We start from the raw sequence: 19,752 nt of genomic DNA on the forward strand, positions 1-19,752 counted from the left end.
TTATTGCTGATAAAAAAAAAAATAACCCTACGTGTTCAATATACACAAGGGATTTATCCTATTCTTTCTTAGTAGATGGTTGTGTTGTTTTTGTAATTAGTGATACTATATGTATTCATTTTTCGCATATTTTTGGCATTAGATCTAACATTATACTTGGTGAGATAATGTTTCTAGCTTTCTTTGTCTCGAATTTTTCAGGGATAGGTTTGATGAAACCATTATAGTGCCAAGGACTAGTTGTTGGTCAGGTGTGGAGCTCCACTCTTTCTTTGTACTTATGCTTTTATTAATGATATTTTGAGGAATTGCATATGATTGATGTTATTTGTGGTGCTAAGATAGTGGTATGGCAAACAACATTGTGATGTCTTAGCATTCTCACTTTTATTAAAAATAAATCTGAAATGAACATGTTAAGCCTAGGCATTATGTAAGTACTACAAAAGCAAATTAGATATCAAACTTTTACCATAATTTGGTTTTAGAGCTCTAGTCTTAATCCCTTGTTTTATTTTCAAATTGTCTTAAAATAAATTATATTTTTCACCGATTGCTGACTACCGTTCTCTTCAAAAATAATTTAATGACTAACATAGTTTATTCTAATGTTTATTTTCCAAGTATAATTAATTAGAATTTTAAAAAAATATATGGACAATAAAAATCACTTCTATAATAAATTCTTGAAGGGTATGTAAAATTAGTGTTTTTATTTACTAGTACCTTAATAAATAATTTAATGAGTAATATAAATTATTCTAGTTTAGATTATTTTTCATGTGTGATTAATCACAATTTTTTTTTAAAAGTATGGATGTTAAAATTACAAATTTTTATAATAAATTCTTGAAGGGCATGTGAAATTTGCGATTTTATTTGTAATTTTGGATCTTAAAAAGACTAATATCTAATACAGTTTGTATTTCATAATTTTGAAAAAATATAAATACTTTGTATGAATTTTAGCCCCCCCTATTTACTACGTCTTGGTTCCATCCCGTTTCTTTTATGTACCTGTTTCGTTTCTGTTTTTCTCAATGAATGCTTTCTAATATTTATATGGGATTTGTGTAACAGAGAATAGTCAGTTAGTCATTGTATTCTTTTCATTCAAAGAATTAATATATATTTTCTTTCTGCTTGAATACTTATGGGCGTCTGTGGTAAAAACAGAAGTTGTTAAGACTTCTAATTACTGAACTCACCTCATCAGCCATATTAATAACAGCATTGTCCAACGAGTGTTCCTCCACTCCCTTCAATATGGCAAATAGTTCTAAATGTTCTCTAACCTGGGTAAATTCAATGAAAGAATTCAGCATATCATGCATTGTAAAGTTGAAAGACAGTTTTAGCAAAAAATAAAATAAAAGTAGCATTGCAATCTAATCAGGTATCCCTTAGAAGCACGTGGGTGGGTGTGTGCAATTATTGGTGAAGAAAGAAAACATCATGGAGGTAGAACCCTTAGATTAACACATAACTTTATACTTATTTATAGTATTGAGCATCTCAGTGTCTATTATAATTGGGGAAATGACCCCCTAAAAGCTGTAATGGACCTAATCATTTGAGGCAATACCTGTAAGATTGTTGGAAATTGGAGTATTTAATGTTTACTATCTTTCCAAGTAGTTTAGTTGATGTTAAGCATAGTTCAATGTATCTTACTAAGTTGTGATATTTTAATTGTTCTCTTGAAAATAGAAATTGTTATTTATTGTCCTTGTAATCACTCTTGTTCTAAAATAAGTCAATCTAGTGAGTGGAAAAAAACTGAAGCACATTCAGAACATTTCCTCTCACATTTTCTCCAAAGGACCTATGGCAACATATACATGAAATTGGTAAACATAGCATGTAATACTCATAAAAGACATAGTAACAAACAAAATAATTGAAGAAAAAGTTACAATTATTTTCAAAATGTAACAAACACAATTAGTTGAAGATGATCTTTATCTTCCAGTTGCCTTCAGAAAATGAACCAGAAAATGCACTGAAAAGCCACTCTATAACTTACTTGAATTATGTCTCATTTTACAACTTATTCCCCACCTGTAAAATATTTATTGCAAATCTAAACTGTATCTCAATTCCCACAAATGTTTTTGAGGCATTATCTGATAAAAATTGGAAACAAGCTACGGATAGAGATAGAGGTTGTTAGATATTATTAGATATAATTAGATATTATTTGATATTATGAGATATTATAGATATTGTTAGATATCTCATATTTATGTAATGGGCTTAGCCCATATGTTTCTTTTTCCTATATAAACATAACCCTATGTGTTCAATATACACAAGGGATTTACCCTATTCTTTCTTTTCCTTTAATATGGTATCAGAGCCATTTTCGAGCCTATCCTAGCGAATATTTGTGTTGGGCCTATCGTGCCACTCGCTATCTGGCCGCTATCGGACCACCCATAATATATAGTCCCACGCACGAGTTGGCAGTCTCGGCGTGAGGGGGGTGTGTTGGAAATCCCACATCGACTAGAGATTAAAGCCTTTCATTGTATATAAGTGGGTGCAAACCTCAACCCTATGAGCCGGTTTTATGGGGTTGAGTTAGGCTTAAAGTCCACTTCGTAATATGGTATCAGAGCGCAAGAATAGACATCTTGTTGAAACAACTCGTACTATTTTAATCCATGGTGATGTTCCTCAGCGTTTTTGGGGTGATGCCGTTCTTAGTGCATGTTATCTCAATAATCGCATGCCATCTTCAGTTTTAGATAACAAAATTCCTCATTCTATTTTATTTCCACATGACCCTCTCCACTCTTTACCTCCCAAAGTTTTTGGGTCCACATGTTTTGTTCATAATTTTAGTCCTGGTCTTGATAAATTATCTCCTAAGTCACACAAATGTGTCTTTTTAGGGTTCACTAGATCACAAAAAGGATATAAATGTTTCTCACCGTCTTTAAACCGTTATTTTATTTCAGCAGATGTCACCTTCAGTGAATCTTCCCTTTACTTGAAGTCTTGTCCTTCTCCTTCAATTTCTTCATCTAATCAAGTTAATATTCCTCTTGTTGTGCCTAGTGCACCTAACAATTCACCACCGCCGCCAACTCTTCAGGTGTATAGTCGTCGTCAACCGTCTCATCGTCCATCAGCAGACTCTATTCTGGTGCCAACACCTCATCCCCCTCCGGCTCCTATAGTTGAACCTCCGACTGTTGAACCTGATCTTCCTATTGCTATCCGTAAAGGTATACGTTCTACTCGTAATCCCTCTCCACATTATACTGCTTTGAGTTACCATAGACTATCTCAACCCTTTTATACCTGCCTTTCGTCTATTTCTTCTGTATCCATTCCAAAATCTGTAGGTGATGCCTTAGCCCATCCTGGTTGGCGTCAGGCCATGCTTGATGAAATGAATGCGCTTCAGAATAATGGAACTTGGGAACTTGTTCCTTTACCATCTAGGAAATCTGTTGTTGGTTGCAGGTGGATTTTTGCTATCAAAGTTGGTCCTTATGGTACTATTGATCGTCTCAAAGCTCGTCTTGTGGCTAAGGGTTATACCCAAATTTTTGGTTTAGACTATGGTGATACTTTTTCTCCAGTAGCAAAGATGGCCTCTGTTCGCTTATTCATAGCTATGGCTGCTCTTCAACAATGGCCTCTTTATCAACTGGATGTTAAAAATGCTTTTCTTAATGGGGATTTGCAGGAAGAAATTTATATGGAGCAACCTCCCGATTTTGTTGCTCAGGGGGAGTCTTCTGGATTGGTATGTCGTCTTCGCAAATCCTTATATGGCCTCAAGCAGTCTCCTAGGGCTTGGTTTGGAAAATTTAGCAATGTTGTTCAACAATTTGGTATGACTCGCAGTGAAGGCGATCATTCAGTTTTTTATCGTCACTCGAGTGCTGGGTGTATCTATCTTGTAGTATATGTTGATGACATTGTTCTTACCGGCAGTGATCACCATGGCATCTCACAAGTAAAACAACACCTTTGTCAACATTTTCAGACCAAAGATCTTGGCAAACTCAGATATTTCTTGGGGATTGAGGTAGCACAATCCAATACTGGTATTGTTATCTCTCAAAGAAAATACGCATTAGATATTTTGGAGGAAATTGGGTTGATGAATTCGAAATCTGTTGATACTCCCATGGATCCCAACGTCAAGCTTCTACCCAATCAGGGGGAGCCTCTTTCAGATCCTGAGAAGTACAGGAGATTAGTTGGAAGATTGAACTATCTCACTGTTACTCGTCCTGATATTTCCTTTGCAGTCAGTGTGGTGAGTCAATTTCTTAATTCTCCATGTGAAGATCATTGGAATGCAGTCATTCGTATAGTGAAGTACATTAAAGGCTCTCCTGGAAAAGGTTTGTTATATGGTCATAATAACCATACTAAATTCGTTTGTTATTCAGATGCTGATTGGGCAGGATCTCCATCTGATAAAAGGTCAACTTCTGGTTATTGTGTCTCCATTGGTGATAACTTGATCTCTTGGAAGAGCAAGAAACAAAGTGTTGTGGCAAGATCTAGTGCAGAAGCAGAATATAGAGCTATGGCCTCGGCTACTTGTGAGTTTATTTGGCTTAAACAGTTACTTAAAGAATTGCAATTTGGAGAGGTTACTCAAATGACACTGATATGTGATAATCAGGCTGCTCTTCATATTAGCTCAAATCCAGTTTTTCATGAAAGGACAAAACATATTGAGATTGATTGTCATTTCATTCGAGAAAAGATTATATCAGGAGATATCAAGACTGGGTTTGTTAATTCAAATAATCAATTAGCAGATATTTTTACTAAACCCTTACGAGGACCTAGGATTGATTACATTTGTAACAAGCTGGGTACATATGATCTATATGCACCAGCTTGAGGGGGAGTGTTAGATAATATTAGATATAATTAGATATTATTTGATATTATGAGATATTATAGATATTGTTAGATATCTCATATTTATGTAATGGGCTTAGCCCATATGTTTCTTTTTCCTATATAAACATAACCCTATGTGTTCAATATACACAAGGGATTTACCCTATTCTTTCTTTTCCTTTAATAGAGGTAATAGAGAAGAACAAAACGTGAGAGCTTGTTTCTTTGCCAAAAGAAAAGAAGTCATTTTTTTATAAGTGGGATTATACAGTAAAGTATAAGGTAATGGGTTGATTGAAAGATGAAAAGTGAGATTGGATGCTAAGGATTTCACTCAAATCTATGGGATAGATTCTTAAAGACATTCGCTCCTGTTACAAAGATGAACACAATTCGGCTAATATTATCTTTTGCTGCAAATTATGACTGGGAGTTACAGCAATTTGATGTGAAGAATGCTCAGATTAAGAAAGCTTTATGTGGGTTAAAGATCCCCTGTACTTTTCCTGTTACTTTTCTCACCAGACCAATCTGAATCACAATAGCCAAATACTTCATCAGAAATGTTTCTATCATGTGTTGAAAACAGCAACCCATATCCTAAAGTTCCCTTAGCATATCTCAATATCCTCTTAGGTGCAAGCAATGAGGAAATCTTGCATGAGCCATACATTCTACTAATCCACCCCACTCCATAAGCTATGTCAGATTTACTGCTGCACAAAAATCTCAACGAACCAACAGTCCGTTCATACAAGGTTGCATCAATTATCTTGTCACTTCCTTGCATTTCTAACTTTATACCATAATCAACTGGTGTTTGGACAGAATTACAATCCACCATATGAATTTTTTTCAATATTTCAGTTGCATACCTCTTTTGATGCATGAAAACTCCATCACTAGTATATATAAATTCTATTCCCAAAAAAATAGGATAGCAATCCCAGACATGTCATCTCAAATTCCAACATAATTCTCCTTTTAAACTCCTCAAAATTTACTGCATTGCTGCCAGTAACTAGTGGGTCATCGACAGAGGCAAACTATCATCAAATCACTTATATAGTAGCTCTCACATAAATTCCATATTTTTCTGTACAGTTTCTGAAACCCAACTGCAAAAGGATGTGATTTGTTCTTTTATTCCATGTCTGAAGGGCTTTTCTTAGCCCATATAAAGCCCTCTTCAATTTATACACCTTATCTTCATGTCTTGTCACTTTAAAAGTAGGAGGTTGATCAACATGAACTTCCTCCTCTAGTGGACAATTTAAAAGGGCTGACTTTACATCAAGTTGATGTAATGACCAACCTCTAAAAGTGGTTGAAGCAACCACTAATCTGATAGTTTCAATTCTTGCCACAAGTGCAAACACCACATTGTAATCCAAACCAGCATTTTGCAAAAATCCCTTTGCAACCAGTCTAGCTTCGTAATTTGCAATTTCTCCAGTTGATTTTACCTTCACTTTATAGACCCATTTTACTCCAATAGGCCTTTTGTTGTGAGGTAACGTGGCAAGCTCCCATGTGTGGTTTCTCTCTATTTCCCTCAACTCCTCCTCCATTGTTGCCTTCCATTTAGATTCTTAGATAGCTAGCCCAAAATACATTGCCTCTGTGTCTATCAACAAAGCAAAATGCACTGTCTCCATCTTCATTCACTGCATAGTCAGTAATAGATATAAAATCTCTAATACTCTAAGGTTGTTGTTTGTTTCTTTGAGGTCTTTGTGGCTGAATCAGACCCGATTCTGCACAATCAGACTGTACATGTGATTGAATCAGAACCATTTCTGCTCTATTTCCAGACTGGATATCAAGCTGAATTGACAGGGATTTCTACTCCACTTATGACACAGCCTTCACAAACCTCCTTTGGTTGCTATAGAGAGGGAAAACCATGCACCATCCCTTTCATATTTAGTAGACTCAAGCTTCTAAAATTTGGATGCCCAAATCGCTGATGCCAAAGCGAATTCTGATCTTCCCCAATAACTACAACAGAATGACTTTCACCAATCTGAATTCTAATTTTAAAGGTTCTGTTCCTTGAGAAAGGAGCCCTCATAATTAGTTTTCTCTTGTTGTCATAATTCATCACATTCTGCTCCAAATTCATGCCATAGCCTTTCTCCACTAACCAAGGCTTAACAAGTTGGTCTTCATTTATGGTACATAAAGAACATCTTTTATGAATTATTGTTTTCCTTCATTTGTTTGAATCAAAACTGACCATCCCTTAAGCTGTAATAGTGCTATTATCAACAAACTTCGCCTTTCTTTTGACTTCATCAAGACTAACAAACCACTCTATTTCCTGTTATGTGATTTGAACATCTAGGGTCCAAATACCATGAATTAGATTTGGTACAATTTGATGTTGTCACCATGAGAAGAACATGATATGAATCCGAATCATCACTATCACCTAGTGCCATTTGAGCATCACCCTCCTTCACTTGCTTTCCTTTGTTGCTGTAGCATTCATCTACAAAAATGACTCCATTTTTTACAAGCATTTTTCTTATTAAATGATTTCTGTCCTCCTTTGCTTTGATCACCTCTCTTCTTGAAAAATTTCCCACGACCTTCATTCTTCTTATGAGTGTCACCACTAAAATTCTTATTTGAAAGTCTACTAGTCCTTCAATTTTCCCTTTGTTTTGCCACCCCAACCATCATTTCTTCAAATGTTTGTGCTTGCAAAGCCTAAACTACAGCTCTCTCAACACTCCTCTCAAGAAGCCTTTGTCTTAGAGCTTCAAGAGGATTTGCAGCTCCTCCACCTTCAACTTTGATTACTCAATTGCCACCACAATGTGATCAAAGTTCCTCAAACCTTCTCAATTATTTGCTGATCTAAAAACATCTCACTACAAGTTTTCATTGAGTTGACCACCACAATTCTATTGAACCAATCCCCTGTTAATTCTTGATCAACCATGGATAGCAACTCATATAGTCTTCTAATTCTAAGGGATTGAAGCTTCACTTTCTTGATTTTCTCAGCACCTCCATATGACTAGTTCAAAATATCTCAGGCAACTTTAGCTGAATTTGTCAAAGATATCTTCTCAAAATTGGCAGAATTTAAACATTGATGGATCAAGAAGAGAGCTTTGTAATATTTCTTCTTAGATTCCCTATGAACTTCCCTCTGCACCATTGTAGCTCCTTCCTCAAGTTCTTCAACACCATTCTTTACAATTTCCAACACTTCTTGGAAACCAAAGATGACACCCATTTTGACACTCCATTGATCAACGTTCTTGCTATCAAGAATTGGCAAGTTAGTAGGAAAAAAAACCCTTTAAAACCTACCATGATTCACACTCTGAACCTTGCTGAATTCCACACCAAAAAGATTTGCAAAACATATAGAAAACCCGCACCTGAAGGGTTTCTCACAGAATACAAATACCCCACAAGCTAGTGGGTAATCAAAATAGCTCTAGATACAACTTGTTAGAACACACTCACAAGGAAAAAGAAGAAATGCGAAAGAGAATAAGGGATATCGATACTGAATCAAAAAAATTATATTTCAGACACACTTATCGTGATACCTCATTACTATTTACAGAACTATTACAAGCAGTTAGTTAACAACACACTAACTACCTAACTAACAAACAACTTTAATGGAATTATCTATAACAGTACCAGCATGTAGTGGGAAAAACAATTTACTTACTCACACAAGGTCAGATATTTCATTTTCTGCTAGTTTGGTTAGCCAATTAATGCCTTGTCCAAGAAAAGTTCACTTATAGACCAGTTACAAAATTCTGCAATACCTTAGGAGGACACCAGGAAAAGTAAAAGCCATAATATTGTAGTTTGACCAAGTTATGGCACTAGGTATTTGTGAATTGCTTTGGCAGAAAATTATCTTAGAAAGCATTGAAGAAAAATGAGATGAACCTACAGAGCTCTATTGCAATAACAAGTCAACAATCAACATGACTCAAGATCTTGTTCAACATGACCAAGCAAACATAGCTAAGTGGATAGGCAAGTTATCAAAGAAAAACTGGACAGTGGTTTGATCTGTACTCCATATGTACCTAGACAAGGTCAACTAGCAGATATTCTTATTAAAGGATTGAGCTGTCCAAAATTTGAAAGAATAATTTGCAAGTTGGGAATTGAAAACACCTATTCTCTAGCTTGGGGAGAGTGTTGGAAATAGGAGCATTTAATGTTTATTGTCTTTCCAAGTAGTTCAGTCAATGTTTAGTATAGTTAATGTACCTTAGGAAGTTGTGAATGCTTTAATTAGGCTTAATTATGTTCTTAGTACTTGAAATATAGAATAATTCTAGCTTTGATCCCCCAAATTCAAAAAAGTTTTTTAGTTCCTCAAAATTGAAAAGCTGTGATTTTAGTTCCTAAACATTTAATTTGAGAGACTAAAATTACCTTTTCAGGGTTTAGGGTTTAAAACTATTTTAGTCCCTCTTTTTATGGAAAGGTAGGTTTGCTAAAGCATCATGGTATAGCTTAGAATTTAATTTGAGAGACTAAAATGACTTTTTCAAGGTTTAGGGTTTAAAACTACTATAGTCCCTCTTTTCATGGAAAGGTAGGTAAGCTAAAGCATCATTGCTGCATACCAAAATGACATATAAAAAATAAATAAAAGAAATAGAAGATAGTGGGGGAACTAGACCCTCAAATTAGTGTTTAGAGACTAAAACCATATTTTCATAAATTTGAGGGACTAAAATAAACTTTTTTTTTAATTTGAGGGACTAAAAAGGGACTTATCTAAAATTGTAGGGACTAGAAACATAATCAAACATTTTAGTTATTCTCTTGAAAATATTAGTTGTTGTCTATTATCTTTGTAATCATTCTTGTAATAAATAAACCAATTTAGTGAGTGGAAAAATTAATCAAGCACATTCAGAAAATTCCATTGCAACATTTCCTTACAGACATGTAGCAACATATACATGATAACAGGAAAACATAGCATGTAAATTGTAATATATATAAAAGACATAAAACAAAAAAATAGTAATTGAAGAAAAAAGTTACAATTATTTTCTACGCTATTGTATAAAATAAGGGTCAAAAATCCCTAAGATTATGTTGCTTTCAATCATCATGACAGCTACACAATAATTGAGATGCAAGTGACAATGGCTGAAAAGCCCACCAGAATGAAACGAAAGAAGTACTACAAAATATTTAGGATATGAATATGAATTAGCCCTTAGAACAATACAAGCAATTAGTTATAGAAAAAGGACAATGATTAATATTTTAGAAGTTAGAAAGAACTACCATTCAACAAATAAGCAGAGTGCAGAGAATAATTACTCACAATACAGAAAATAAAAAAATAAAGAAAAACATACATCTACTTACCGTTAATTCAGGAAATAGTATATCATGTTGTGGGCAGACACCCAAAACCTTCCGTATCTCATCCTACAACAGAAGATGATTGCATTTTGAATGAACACAAGACTAAGAGTAAATGATCAACAAGAAAGGGGAAGTAACAAAACAACAACTTCAGAAAGTGGATATCCATACATTTATAAACAGAGTGCAGTTTCTGTTTGCTTCTGTTGCAATAGACAATTTTCTGTTTCAGTTATTATTCTATTGACATATTATATATGATATCTGTTCAAATATTAATTTTGATATCAATACAGGTTTAGCTTCTGTTTCATATCAAATCTTCTATTTTCTAAGTTTTCCATTTACTTTGTCTTGTTTTCTCAGCTTTTCTGTACTCAAGAATTTTATCAAGCCTAATATCCCTGGAAAGTGTGGTTTGGAATTGCAGCTCACATTAGCTCATCACAGCATAAGGACTAAAAAGTAAAAAATATTTAAAGCCAACTAATGAGCAAATATATTAACGGCTTTTATTGTTCCACCTTTACATGTAGAAGGCATTGTCAATACATCAACAACACAGTCCTATCCCAATAGGTGAGGTTGGCTACATGAATGAATCCACTATGTCACTCAGCTTCGTTAAACATAAAGTCTTTAGATATATTAACTATGAGATCTTATCAACTTCCTCTATGGTCTTTCTAGGTAGATCTCTTTTTCAAAGGTCTAAAAACTATACCATCCAATCTCAGTGGTGCCACCAGTGTGGCCTGCTTAGTACATTCCAAACTCTAAATCAATTTATCTAATTCTCTTGACATCTTTTCCTCAATCAGTGCTACATCAACATCACCTCATACACAATCAATTTATATGCTTTCTTTTTTGTTTAGCCACACATCCATCTAGGTATTCTTATTTCAGCTACGCCACATTTTTCTCATGTTATCCCTCTAAAGCCTAAAAATTCACTACCAAAGTTTGCTTCAAGTAAATACTGTCCATGAAATATATCAGGGCTATGTTATCTTAGCATGCGTTCCAATTTGCATATTGTGATATCTAAAGCTTATAATAAAACACTATACAGAGAACTTTTGTCAGAAAAACTCATTATTTAGAAGTCAGACTTCCTTTTAGTGAACAAGTATGCACTAGCATCAGTATGCTATGCGCAACCGAACTAAGTTGACATATAATCGTAATTTGTCTTGAATTTAGAAGTCAATCTAAACAAGACATGCAATTAATTTCTGCATAACAAATTAAAAGCTTGAAGTTATGTCATTCATACATGTGTATCTACTCCCTCAATGTTGATAGCATTAGGACATTGAGTTTGGGCCAAAGTTCAATAACTAAGCACAGTAGGGAAAGGGTGTTTATCTGTGTACCCCCACAACTTCCATCCGCCCTCCCATAAAATTCAAAATACCCAGACTACCCTTTTTCTATCATTAGCAATGAAGTAGGCACACCATTGTTGGTTTTTGTTGAGGTCGGTGGGGAGAGCTCACAGAGAAGGTGAAGGTGTTGAGAGGTAGATTTTGACAATATTTGAGCTTAAGTGAAGATCATTAAGCCTGAAGATGAGTAGTTCTCTGAGTTTTGTTTTTTGTTTTAGGCACCCTGGGTTTCTGGGTTGGAGTTCATCCGGAATGTGCAATCCGAAGATGTTTCAGATTGTACAATTTGGAACTCAAGTGATTATTTCCAGAATGTACAATCTGAAAGTCTGTTGTGTTATGGATTGCACAATCTGAAACACATTTTTTATGTCAACTTTGACTTTCGCTTAGTTTATTATGTTTCTTATTGGAGGAACAGTAATTTCATGGTATAGCAAGAAGTAGATTGTTGTTGTTAGATCAAGCATAGAAGTAGAGTATTGTGCTATGGTTCATACTACTAGGGAACAATTATGGATAAAGCACTTTTTCCAAGAGTTGAAGTCTTGTGACTCTTTGAGATGGGTCCTATGGAGCTTAATTGTGATAATCAATCAGCTTTGTACCTTTAATCAAACCCATACTTTCTTTACAAAAATAAACAATACGAGTTTCATCAGAGCAAAGATTCTTTCAAACACCACCAATACTTATTTTGTGAGCTCCAAGGATTAAATATTAGATATTTTAATCCAGGACTTTCAGGATCCTACCTACAATTGCATACATATGTAATAAGTCGGATGCATGATATATACTCTACAACATGAGTGGGAGTGATGGTTGTGTTTGTAATTATAAGCTATTCTTCCCTTTTATTCATTCATATGTTTTCAAAGTGTCCATAGAGAGTTCAGGTTGTTATTATTGACTCTAAAACCCTAACCATTAGGAAATTCATTATGTTTCACTTTATATATTTGTACTAGTTTTGTCAAATATCAACTATTTGCGCATCATGGCAGAGTTATAGCTTGCCACCACAACATGGCAATGGCAACGCAGGTTTTCCATGGCTGCCCATTGCAGCTGCTTTGGGCGTCACAGAACGGACATGGTGGACGTTGCGGAGTGGCAGCATGACACTCACATGCAAAATGATGGAAATGAAGAAGGACAAGCCTCCAATCTGCATGACCCAACCAAATGTAAGGAAATGAAACCCTAATCTCTACTTATTTTCCTAGCAGGTTAAAAATCTAGTCAGACCAAGTGTTTTTCTTTTCTTTTACAACAGGAGTTGGGCCATACAACCCGGTCCAAATCTATTACAACAGAAAATTAACCTATGGCACCCTACCCACATTATAGCAGCCTCTTCTGTTATTGTGCAGTCCCGCCTGCAAGTCCCTTTTTTCTCTTTCAAATTCCATTTTATTCAGCACCACCCATCCTTCCTAATTTCTTTTTCTTCTTCTTTTCCACTCTAATTATTTTCTGGAAAATTCTATCACCTATTCAGCAACAACAATGGTCATTGATATTATTATTAATTATGGTTATCTTTTATTATTTTTACATTACAGTTATATTTCCGATATATTTTCTAAGAGTATTCTTGGGATCCCCATATATTTTGGTTATCTCATATCTATAACACTGATTGGTACACACAACACAAATTCCAATTCTGATCATCCAATTGGCACATACGCACTACAGTAAATTACCATAGCAATGACACAAGACTGTAATTACTGAATAGTCTACCAAATTTCTCAAAACATACTATTTAAGACTAAGAACATTCAAGAGAGTAGATAGCACCAGACATAAAACTTACAATATCTGATACAATATTCTTTCCGAATACCAGAGCATCTCCAGAAGTAGGAGGAAGCAGACCAACAAGCATTGAGATTGTCGTGCTTTTCCCAGCTCCATTATGTCCTTGAAAACAAAAACAAAATCATTGAGCAACAATGTCTATCCCTAGCAGTAGTAGATAAAAGTAATCAGCGAATCTAAAAGTAAATTAAGAACTGGAATCAGATATCCTCTTAAGAAAAAGAAAACATTCATAACAAGAACAATGACAAACGGGGATGAATGCATATGAGTTATAGCCTTGAATTACCCTTCAGTTTATTATTACATTGAAGAAAACAATATTTTCATCTAAATTGAATGACAAAATGTGATCAGTGCAAGTGATTTTTCGAGGAATCAAAAGGATTGAAGGCATGCACTCATGGTATTAGAATCGTTAGATCCTCATGATACCATAATGAATTTTAGAAATGAAAAAATCAGAAAGGATATAGAATTTTGAGAAAGAATTACGGAATTTATTGAACTGAAATGTCTGGGATACAATTACTTGTACTATTCCAAAATAGTTGCAGATCGCTGCCATTGATGTAACAGCTGAGCCACAAACTGAATTCTAGCCGCTGTAAACTAACTAGAATGCAGTAAGATGGCCCTCGTCGAAGTGCATCCACATATTACCATCCACATGCCCAAGGGGGCTAGAATAGCAATACAAGTGTATCTTGATAGTAACAAGCTTAAAAGCTTAGAAAGTGTCCTAAATAGCATGTTATTAGGATAAAATATTGGTAAGATCTCCTTAGCAATTGGAAAAAAGATATGATCATAATCTTTCTATTTTTTCAGCATATTTCTATTTCCCTTTACTAAAGGATTGGGTTATTACCAATAGAGATTGTGAAAATGTAATTAGTGTCATTGACATCAATAAAATATTTTTTATATTTCAAGTTGGTATCAGAACTCTTGATCTTGGAAGTCCTGTTTCAACTGCCTCATTAATTGTCGTCACTGCCTTTGTTCTCCATTGTCTTTGAGGTTAGTGGTGACAGAAAGGTGTACCACACTTGTTGCTGCCATAGGAAGGGTCGTCAAGACCTCTTCAGTACAAGGGGTGACGTCTCATTTGACTTTGATTTGGTTCCATTGCTAAACATGTTTTCTTTTTTTGAAATACTTAATGAACCTTTCATGGAACAGAATCATTCTAGGTAAGGCCTACACTTCAGGTAGAGAAAACACTTGAAACAGAGGAGCTCTCCTTTTACTCAATACCATATTTGACTTTGCAAGATGCTCAAGATCCAAGTGACGATGTCTCCACAAATGGGATCGAACCAGCCTATAGTGACGAAGAGGAAGAAAAAATATTAGGCAAAAAATATCAAAGAAGACAACCCACTTTGACTTTGGAGCAAGAAAAGTTGTTTGACTTGGAGGTGAGCATCCCTAAAGGCCGTAGTGAGAAGGTAAGTGTTACTGAGGATTTATCCATTGCGTTTAGAAAGGCAAAAGGATTGTGTTAAATATCATATTTCTCAATATGTTTGCATAGACAATCTTAATAATAGACATCGAATCTTTGTTGTCATGAGAAGTGAACATTGGACTCAAGCTTCGAGAGAGAAGATGGATGTATTAGAAAGAAACTCAACATGGGAGATTTTGACAAATCAAGTGACAAAAAGACAGTAAGGTGCAGATGGATATTTATAGTGAAACATAAGGCAGATTGGTTAATAGATAGGTATAATGCTAGATTGGTTGCAAATGAGGAGATTTTTCTGATGTAGCAAAGATAAATACAGTTTGAGTTGTTGTTGCTCTAGTAGCTCATTTTGGATGGAATTACATCAATGTAGAGGTTCCTCCCGGATTTGAAGGAATAAGATATACCTCCTAAAGAAGGCCTTCTATGGTCTTAAACAATCTCCATGGTTTGGGAGACTTAAAAAAACAATTGTTTCCTTAGGATATAAGCAAAGCCAAGGAGATCATACTTTATTCATAAAACATTTTGTTACAGGTACACTATTATTGTCTACGTAGATGGCATGATTATTGCAGGAGATGATGAAACAGAGGAATTGGTTTTAAAGGAAAAATTAGGAAAAATATCTTTAAAATTCTTCAGCATATTTTTATTACCTGTTTCAAAGAATTTGGTTATTACAACCAGAGATGATGAGAATGTAATTAGTGTGATTGACATCAGTAAAATAATTCTTTATTTTTTCAAGTGTAAGTTTTAGCTTGACAATATGTTGTAGAATAAAAAAACACCTCTTAAGATTTATCTCTGTTAATCCTTGAAATAATCCGAATGTTGTATAATAATATCTTGATTAAATCTAGGGTATCTTATATTATCCTAAATCATCTCTGTTAAGATTAATTTTCATATGCCCTTACTATCTCTTAAAATTAGTTTAGATGTTTTCTAATTTTTAATGATTTGTTTCCTTATTCTATGTGATACAAGAGTTTGGGGAAAAAACCTTATAAAATTAAAATGAATTCTTTTGTGTGCAATAGAAGTTTTAAAAAAAAAACTTTATAAAATTAAAGAATCTTAAATGCTCTATTTTAATATTATTATTTTTTGGTAATAAAATAAATAAATAAATTAAAAGTAATAAATTTTTAATTTTAATTATATTAATTAATTATCAATGATCATTATGATTCAGTATTAGCATAAATAAGGGCTAATGGTTTATGTTTTGTAACACATAGAACAACAAATTACATCATATTCCTATGTTCCCTCTATTATACCTAAAAGCCTATAATTTCAACGGTATTTATGTCAAAGAATAAAAGAAAAACCACACAGACCTAGGAGGGCAAGAATCTGGTTTTCATACAGTTTCAGCTGTAATGAGTTAACAGCACAGCAATCTCCTTTGTCTGTAGCATACACTTTATGTAAATTCCTGATTTGAATGCACCTGAAAATTAATAAGAAATCAGAAAGAGGCAACGCATCATATACCAAATTGAGGCACTTAAATTGTATATCACATACCTGCCATCAAGCTCCTGTTGTTTCATCTCTAAGCTTATTGCTTCAATAGCAGGTCTGGAAGTATATTCCCCTGAAATATTCCCTTCTGACTCTGGATTCTTCCCAGATATTTTAACTTCTTTTTTCTTCCTCCAGAAGTCCTTTTGGAAAATAAAGCTCCATGGGTATCTCCTTCCATACTCCCTTGGAAGAACCTTCAAGATGAAGCGGAGTTCAAATGGTTTTACCATTTATAAGACAATATGGAAAGATAATCCTTGAAATTAAAGAAAAAAAAATCAAATATCATTGAAGAACAACAAAGAAATGGCTAATCTAGAAGATGTGTCTCTTTTCTAGCTTCTTCAATTTGAGTTTAAGTCAACTCCACAAAACCAACTTGTGAGATGGGTCTTTCCCCACCAATTATATACTTCAGACTTTATTTATAGTCAATGTGGAACTTGAGTTTTTAGCAATACTAGTTATACATCCTTTTGGAAAAGGAATATAACTAATCTTACCTTTCTTAGGTACATTTCTATTATAAAATGGTAACTTTAACAAATTGACTTTTGACTAAAATCCAAAACGGCAAAAGACAACTTTGATGAGGACTTAGGGAGAAAAACAATGAATATTATACATACATATATATATTAGTGTTGCATAATCAGAGAATTATGCTGTAATTAAATTCAGATTCCGTTTTATATTTATTAGGACATGTTAGTGATTTGATTTTATTTGATTTGTACAGCTTTAAACAACCATTATAATTGTCTTTTATTACTTATTATTTCCTTCCTTAATTAGATTGTAAAACAGTCTATAAATAGATATTGTAATCATATTTGTAATACACATCAGAAATACATTCCATCTATTTTTTTCTATTCCTTCCAACTTGGTATCAGAGCTCCTGATCTGGGAGACTCTGTTTCTGCAATTTTTTGGCAGCCTTCATTGCTGCAATTACTTTTTTGGGCGGCCTTCATTGCTGCAATTACTTTTATAGGCAGCCTTCATTGCTTGCTGCAAATACTACCGTTGTCGACCATCGACTACCACCGACCTTTGACGCCGACCTCCGCTGCCAACCTTCGTAGCCGACTTCAATGACGACCTTTGTTGTCGACCGACGTTGCCGACCTCCGACGCCGACCTCTACCTCCGCTGCCGACCGGCGTAGCCGACCTCCGACGCCGACCTTCGCTACCAACCGACGTTGACAGACGTGCCGACCTCCGACGCCGACCTTCGCTGCCGACCGACGTTGACCGCTGCTAACGCCGACCTTTGCTGCCGACCTCCGCCGTTGACCGCTGCTGCTGGAATCTTTTTTTTTTTCCAAACAGAAACACCACCAGTTTTGTCGTATTTCGGTCAACTCTTACCAATGGCGACTAACAACACAACCTCTCTTAGCTCCAATGATTTGCCGATGTTGCAAAGCAGTTATCATCTCGATGGAAACAACTACCTGCAATGGGCCCAATTGGTTCGTGCTACTCTCAAAGGAAGGAAGAAATTGAGTCACCTAGAAGGGAACCCTCCAGCCAAAACTGATTCGAAATATGAAGACTGGGACGATGAAGACTCTCTTATCATGACCTGGTTATGGAATTCTATGACGCCAGAGATTAGCCGAAATTGTATGTTCTTCTCCACTGCTAAGGAGATTTGGGAAAACCTTTGTCAAACATACTCTATGAAAAAAGATACTGCAGCATGGTACGAGATAGAAAACAAGATCTTTCATACCAGCCAAGGGAGCCTTTCAGTAACAAACTACTATGATATGTTGAATGGTTTATGGATCGAATTAGATCAATATCAAAATTAGAAAAGATGAAGTGCACAGATGACTCTATTGCACTAACACAATTTCTTGAAAGGGTACGCATATTTAAATTTCTTTCTGGATTAAACCCTGAATTTGATCCAATTAGGATTCAGATTTTGGGAAAGGAAAATTTCCCTTCTCTCTCAGAGGTTTTTCACATTGTACGAGGGGAAGAAACTTGGAGGTTAGTAATGTTGGATGGGGACAACCCCGTTGATAGTTCAACTCTTAAGTACTAACAACTCTAGTGATAGTTCAGCTATGGCGACTGGCAAGGGCCCTATAAAAGGTTCATTTCCTTCATTTGGAAAGCCTCCCACAAAGGCTAATCGTGAAGATCGTTGGTGCAGTTATTGTAAAAAAGACAGGTCATACTAAGGAAAGATGCTTCAAACTTCATGGAAAGGAAAAGGTCTTGGAACGTATTGGAGGATTCAAAGGTACCACACAAAGGCATGCTAATCAAGCATCATCTGACTCTGAAAGTACGACCTTACCTTTCTCTCAAATAGCAGAGGAGGTCCCCTCACTCAGCAAAGAAGAGTTGGAACGTTTACAAGCTCTCATGAACTCTCTTAGTAAGACTAGCTCTTGTTCTTTAACCATGAGGGGTAAGAGTTCTAGTTTCTTATCCTTTAATGCTTCTGGTACTGAGAATATCAGGATTATAGACTCTGGTGCTACTAATCATATGACACCTCATTCCTCTTATTTTTCATCCTACAATGCCTTATCTTATAACCAACATATTATTGTAGTTAATGGTTCCAATACCCCCGTTACTGGTCGTGGTAGTATCCACCTTCAACCTTCCTTCCCTTTAAAAAATGTGCTTCATGATCCCAACCTATCTAATAACCTCTTGTTTATTCATAAGATTACCCAAGATTTAAATTGTGCAATGACATTTTTTCTTTCCCATTGTGTTTTTCAGGATCTTGCCACGTGGAAGACAATTGGACTTGCTAAAGAGAGGGCGGGTTATATTACTTACAACAGGAAGAAACTAAAAAATGTGCTAAACTATAGGCACACACTTCTAGTCTTCAGCAAGGCACTGAATCTTGATCATCTTCTCAGATATGGCTTCAACACAGACGTCTTGGACATCCTCCTTTTAGTACCCTAAAATCCTTATTTCCTGTTTTATTTACAAAATTATCGGTTGAGTCTTTTCATTGTGATGTTTGTCAGTTTGCTAAACACCATAGAACAACTTTTCCTTCGAATAATAATAGGATTTCAAAACCTTTTGATCTTATTCATTTTGATGTATGGGGACCTTCATCTATTCCTAATATCTCGGGTGCAAAATGGTTTGTTTCATTTATTGATGATTGTACTCGCGTTACCTGGATATTCCTCATGAAAGATAAGTCTGAAGTTTTTCACTTGTTTGTAAATTTTTACAAAATGGTTCAAACACAATT

The 19,752-nt window shown here is 35.0% G+C and overlaps 1 protein-coding gene across 3 annotated transcripts in view; it reads right to left on the minus strand.

The window, feature by feature from the left end:
• The window catches only part of ABCA1 (ATP-binding cassette A1), a 64,302-nt gene that overhangs the window by 29,895 nt on the left and 14,655 nt on the right, over positions 1–19,752 (minus strand). For all 3 annotated transcript variants that reach the window (XM_068616557.1, XM_068616558.1, XM_090302349.1), the window contains exons 12-16: positions 16,498–16,691; positions 16,308–16,420; positions 13,480–13,586; positions 10,264–10,326; positions 1,209–1,295 (exon numbers count right to left, since the gene is read on the minus strand). In XM_068616557.1, the coding sequence (XP_068472658.1) occupies positions 1,209–1,295; positions 10,264–10,326; positions 13,480–13,586; positions 16,308–16,420; positions 16,498–16,691 (564 nt within the window). The remainder of the gene's footprint in view (positions 1–1,208; positions 1,296–10,263; positions 10,327–13,479; positions 13,587–16,307; positions 16,421–16,497; positions 16,692–19,752) is intronic.

This window comes from Phaseolus vulgaris, chromosome 1, assembly GCF_051622355.1.
Source record: "Phaseolus vulgaris cultivar YP4 chromosome 1, ASM5162235v1, whole genome shotgun sequence".
Lineage (NCBI taxonomy): Eukaryota > Viridiplantae > Streptophyta > Magnoliopsida > Fabales > Fabaceae > Phaseolus > Phaseolus vulgaris.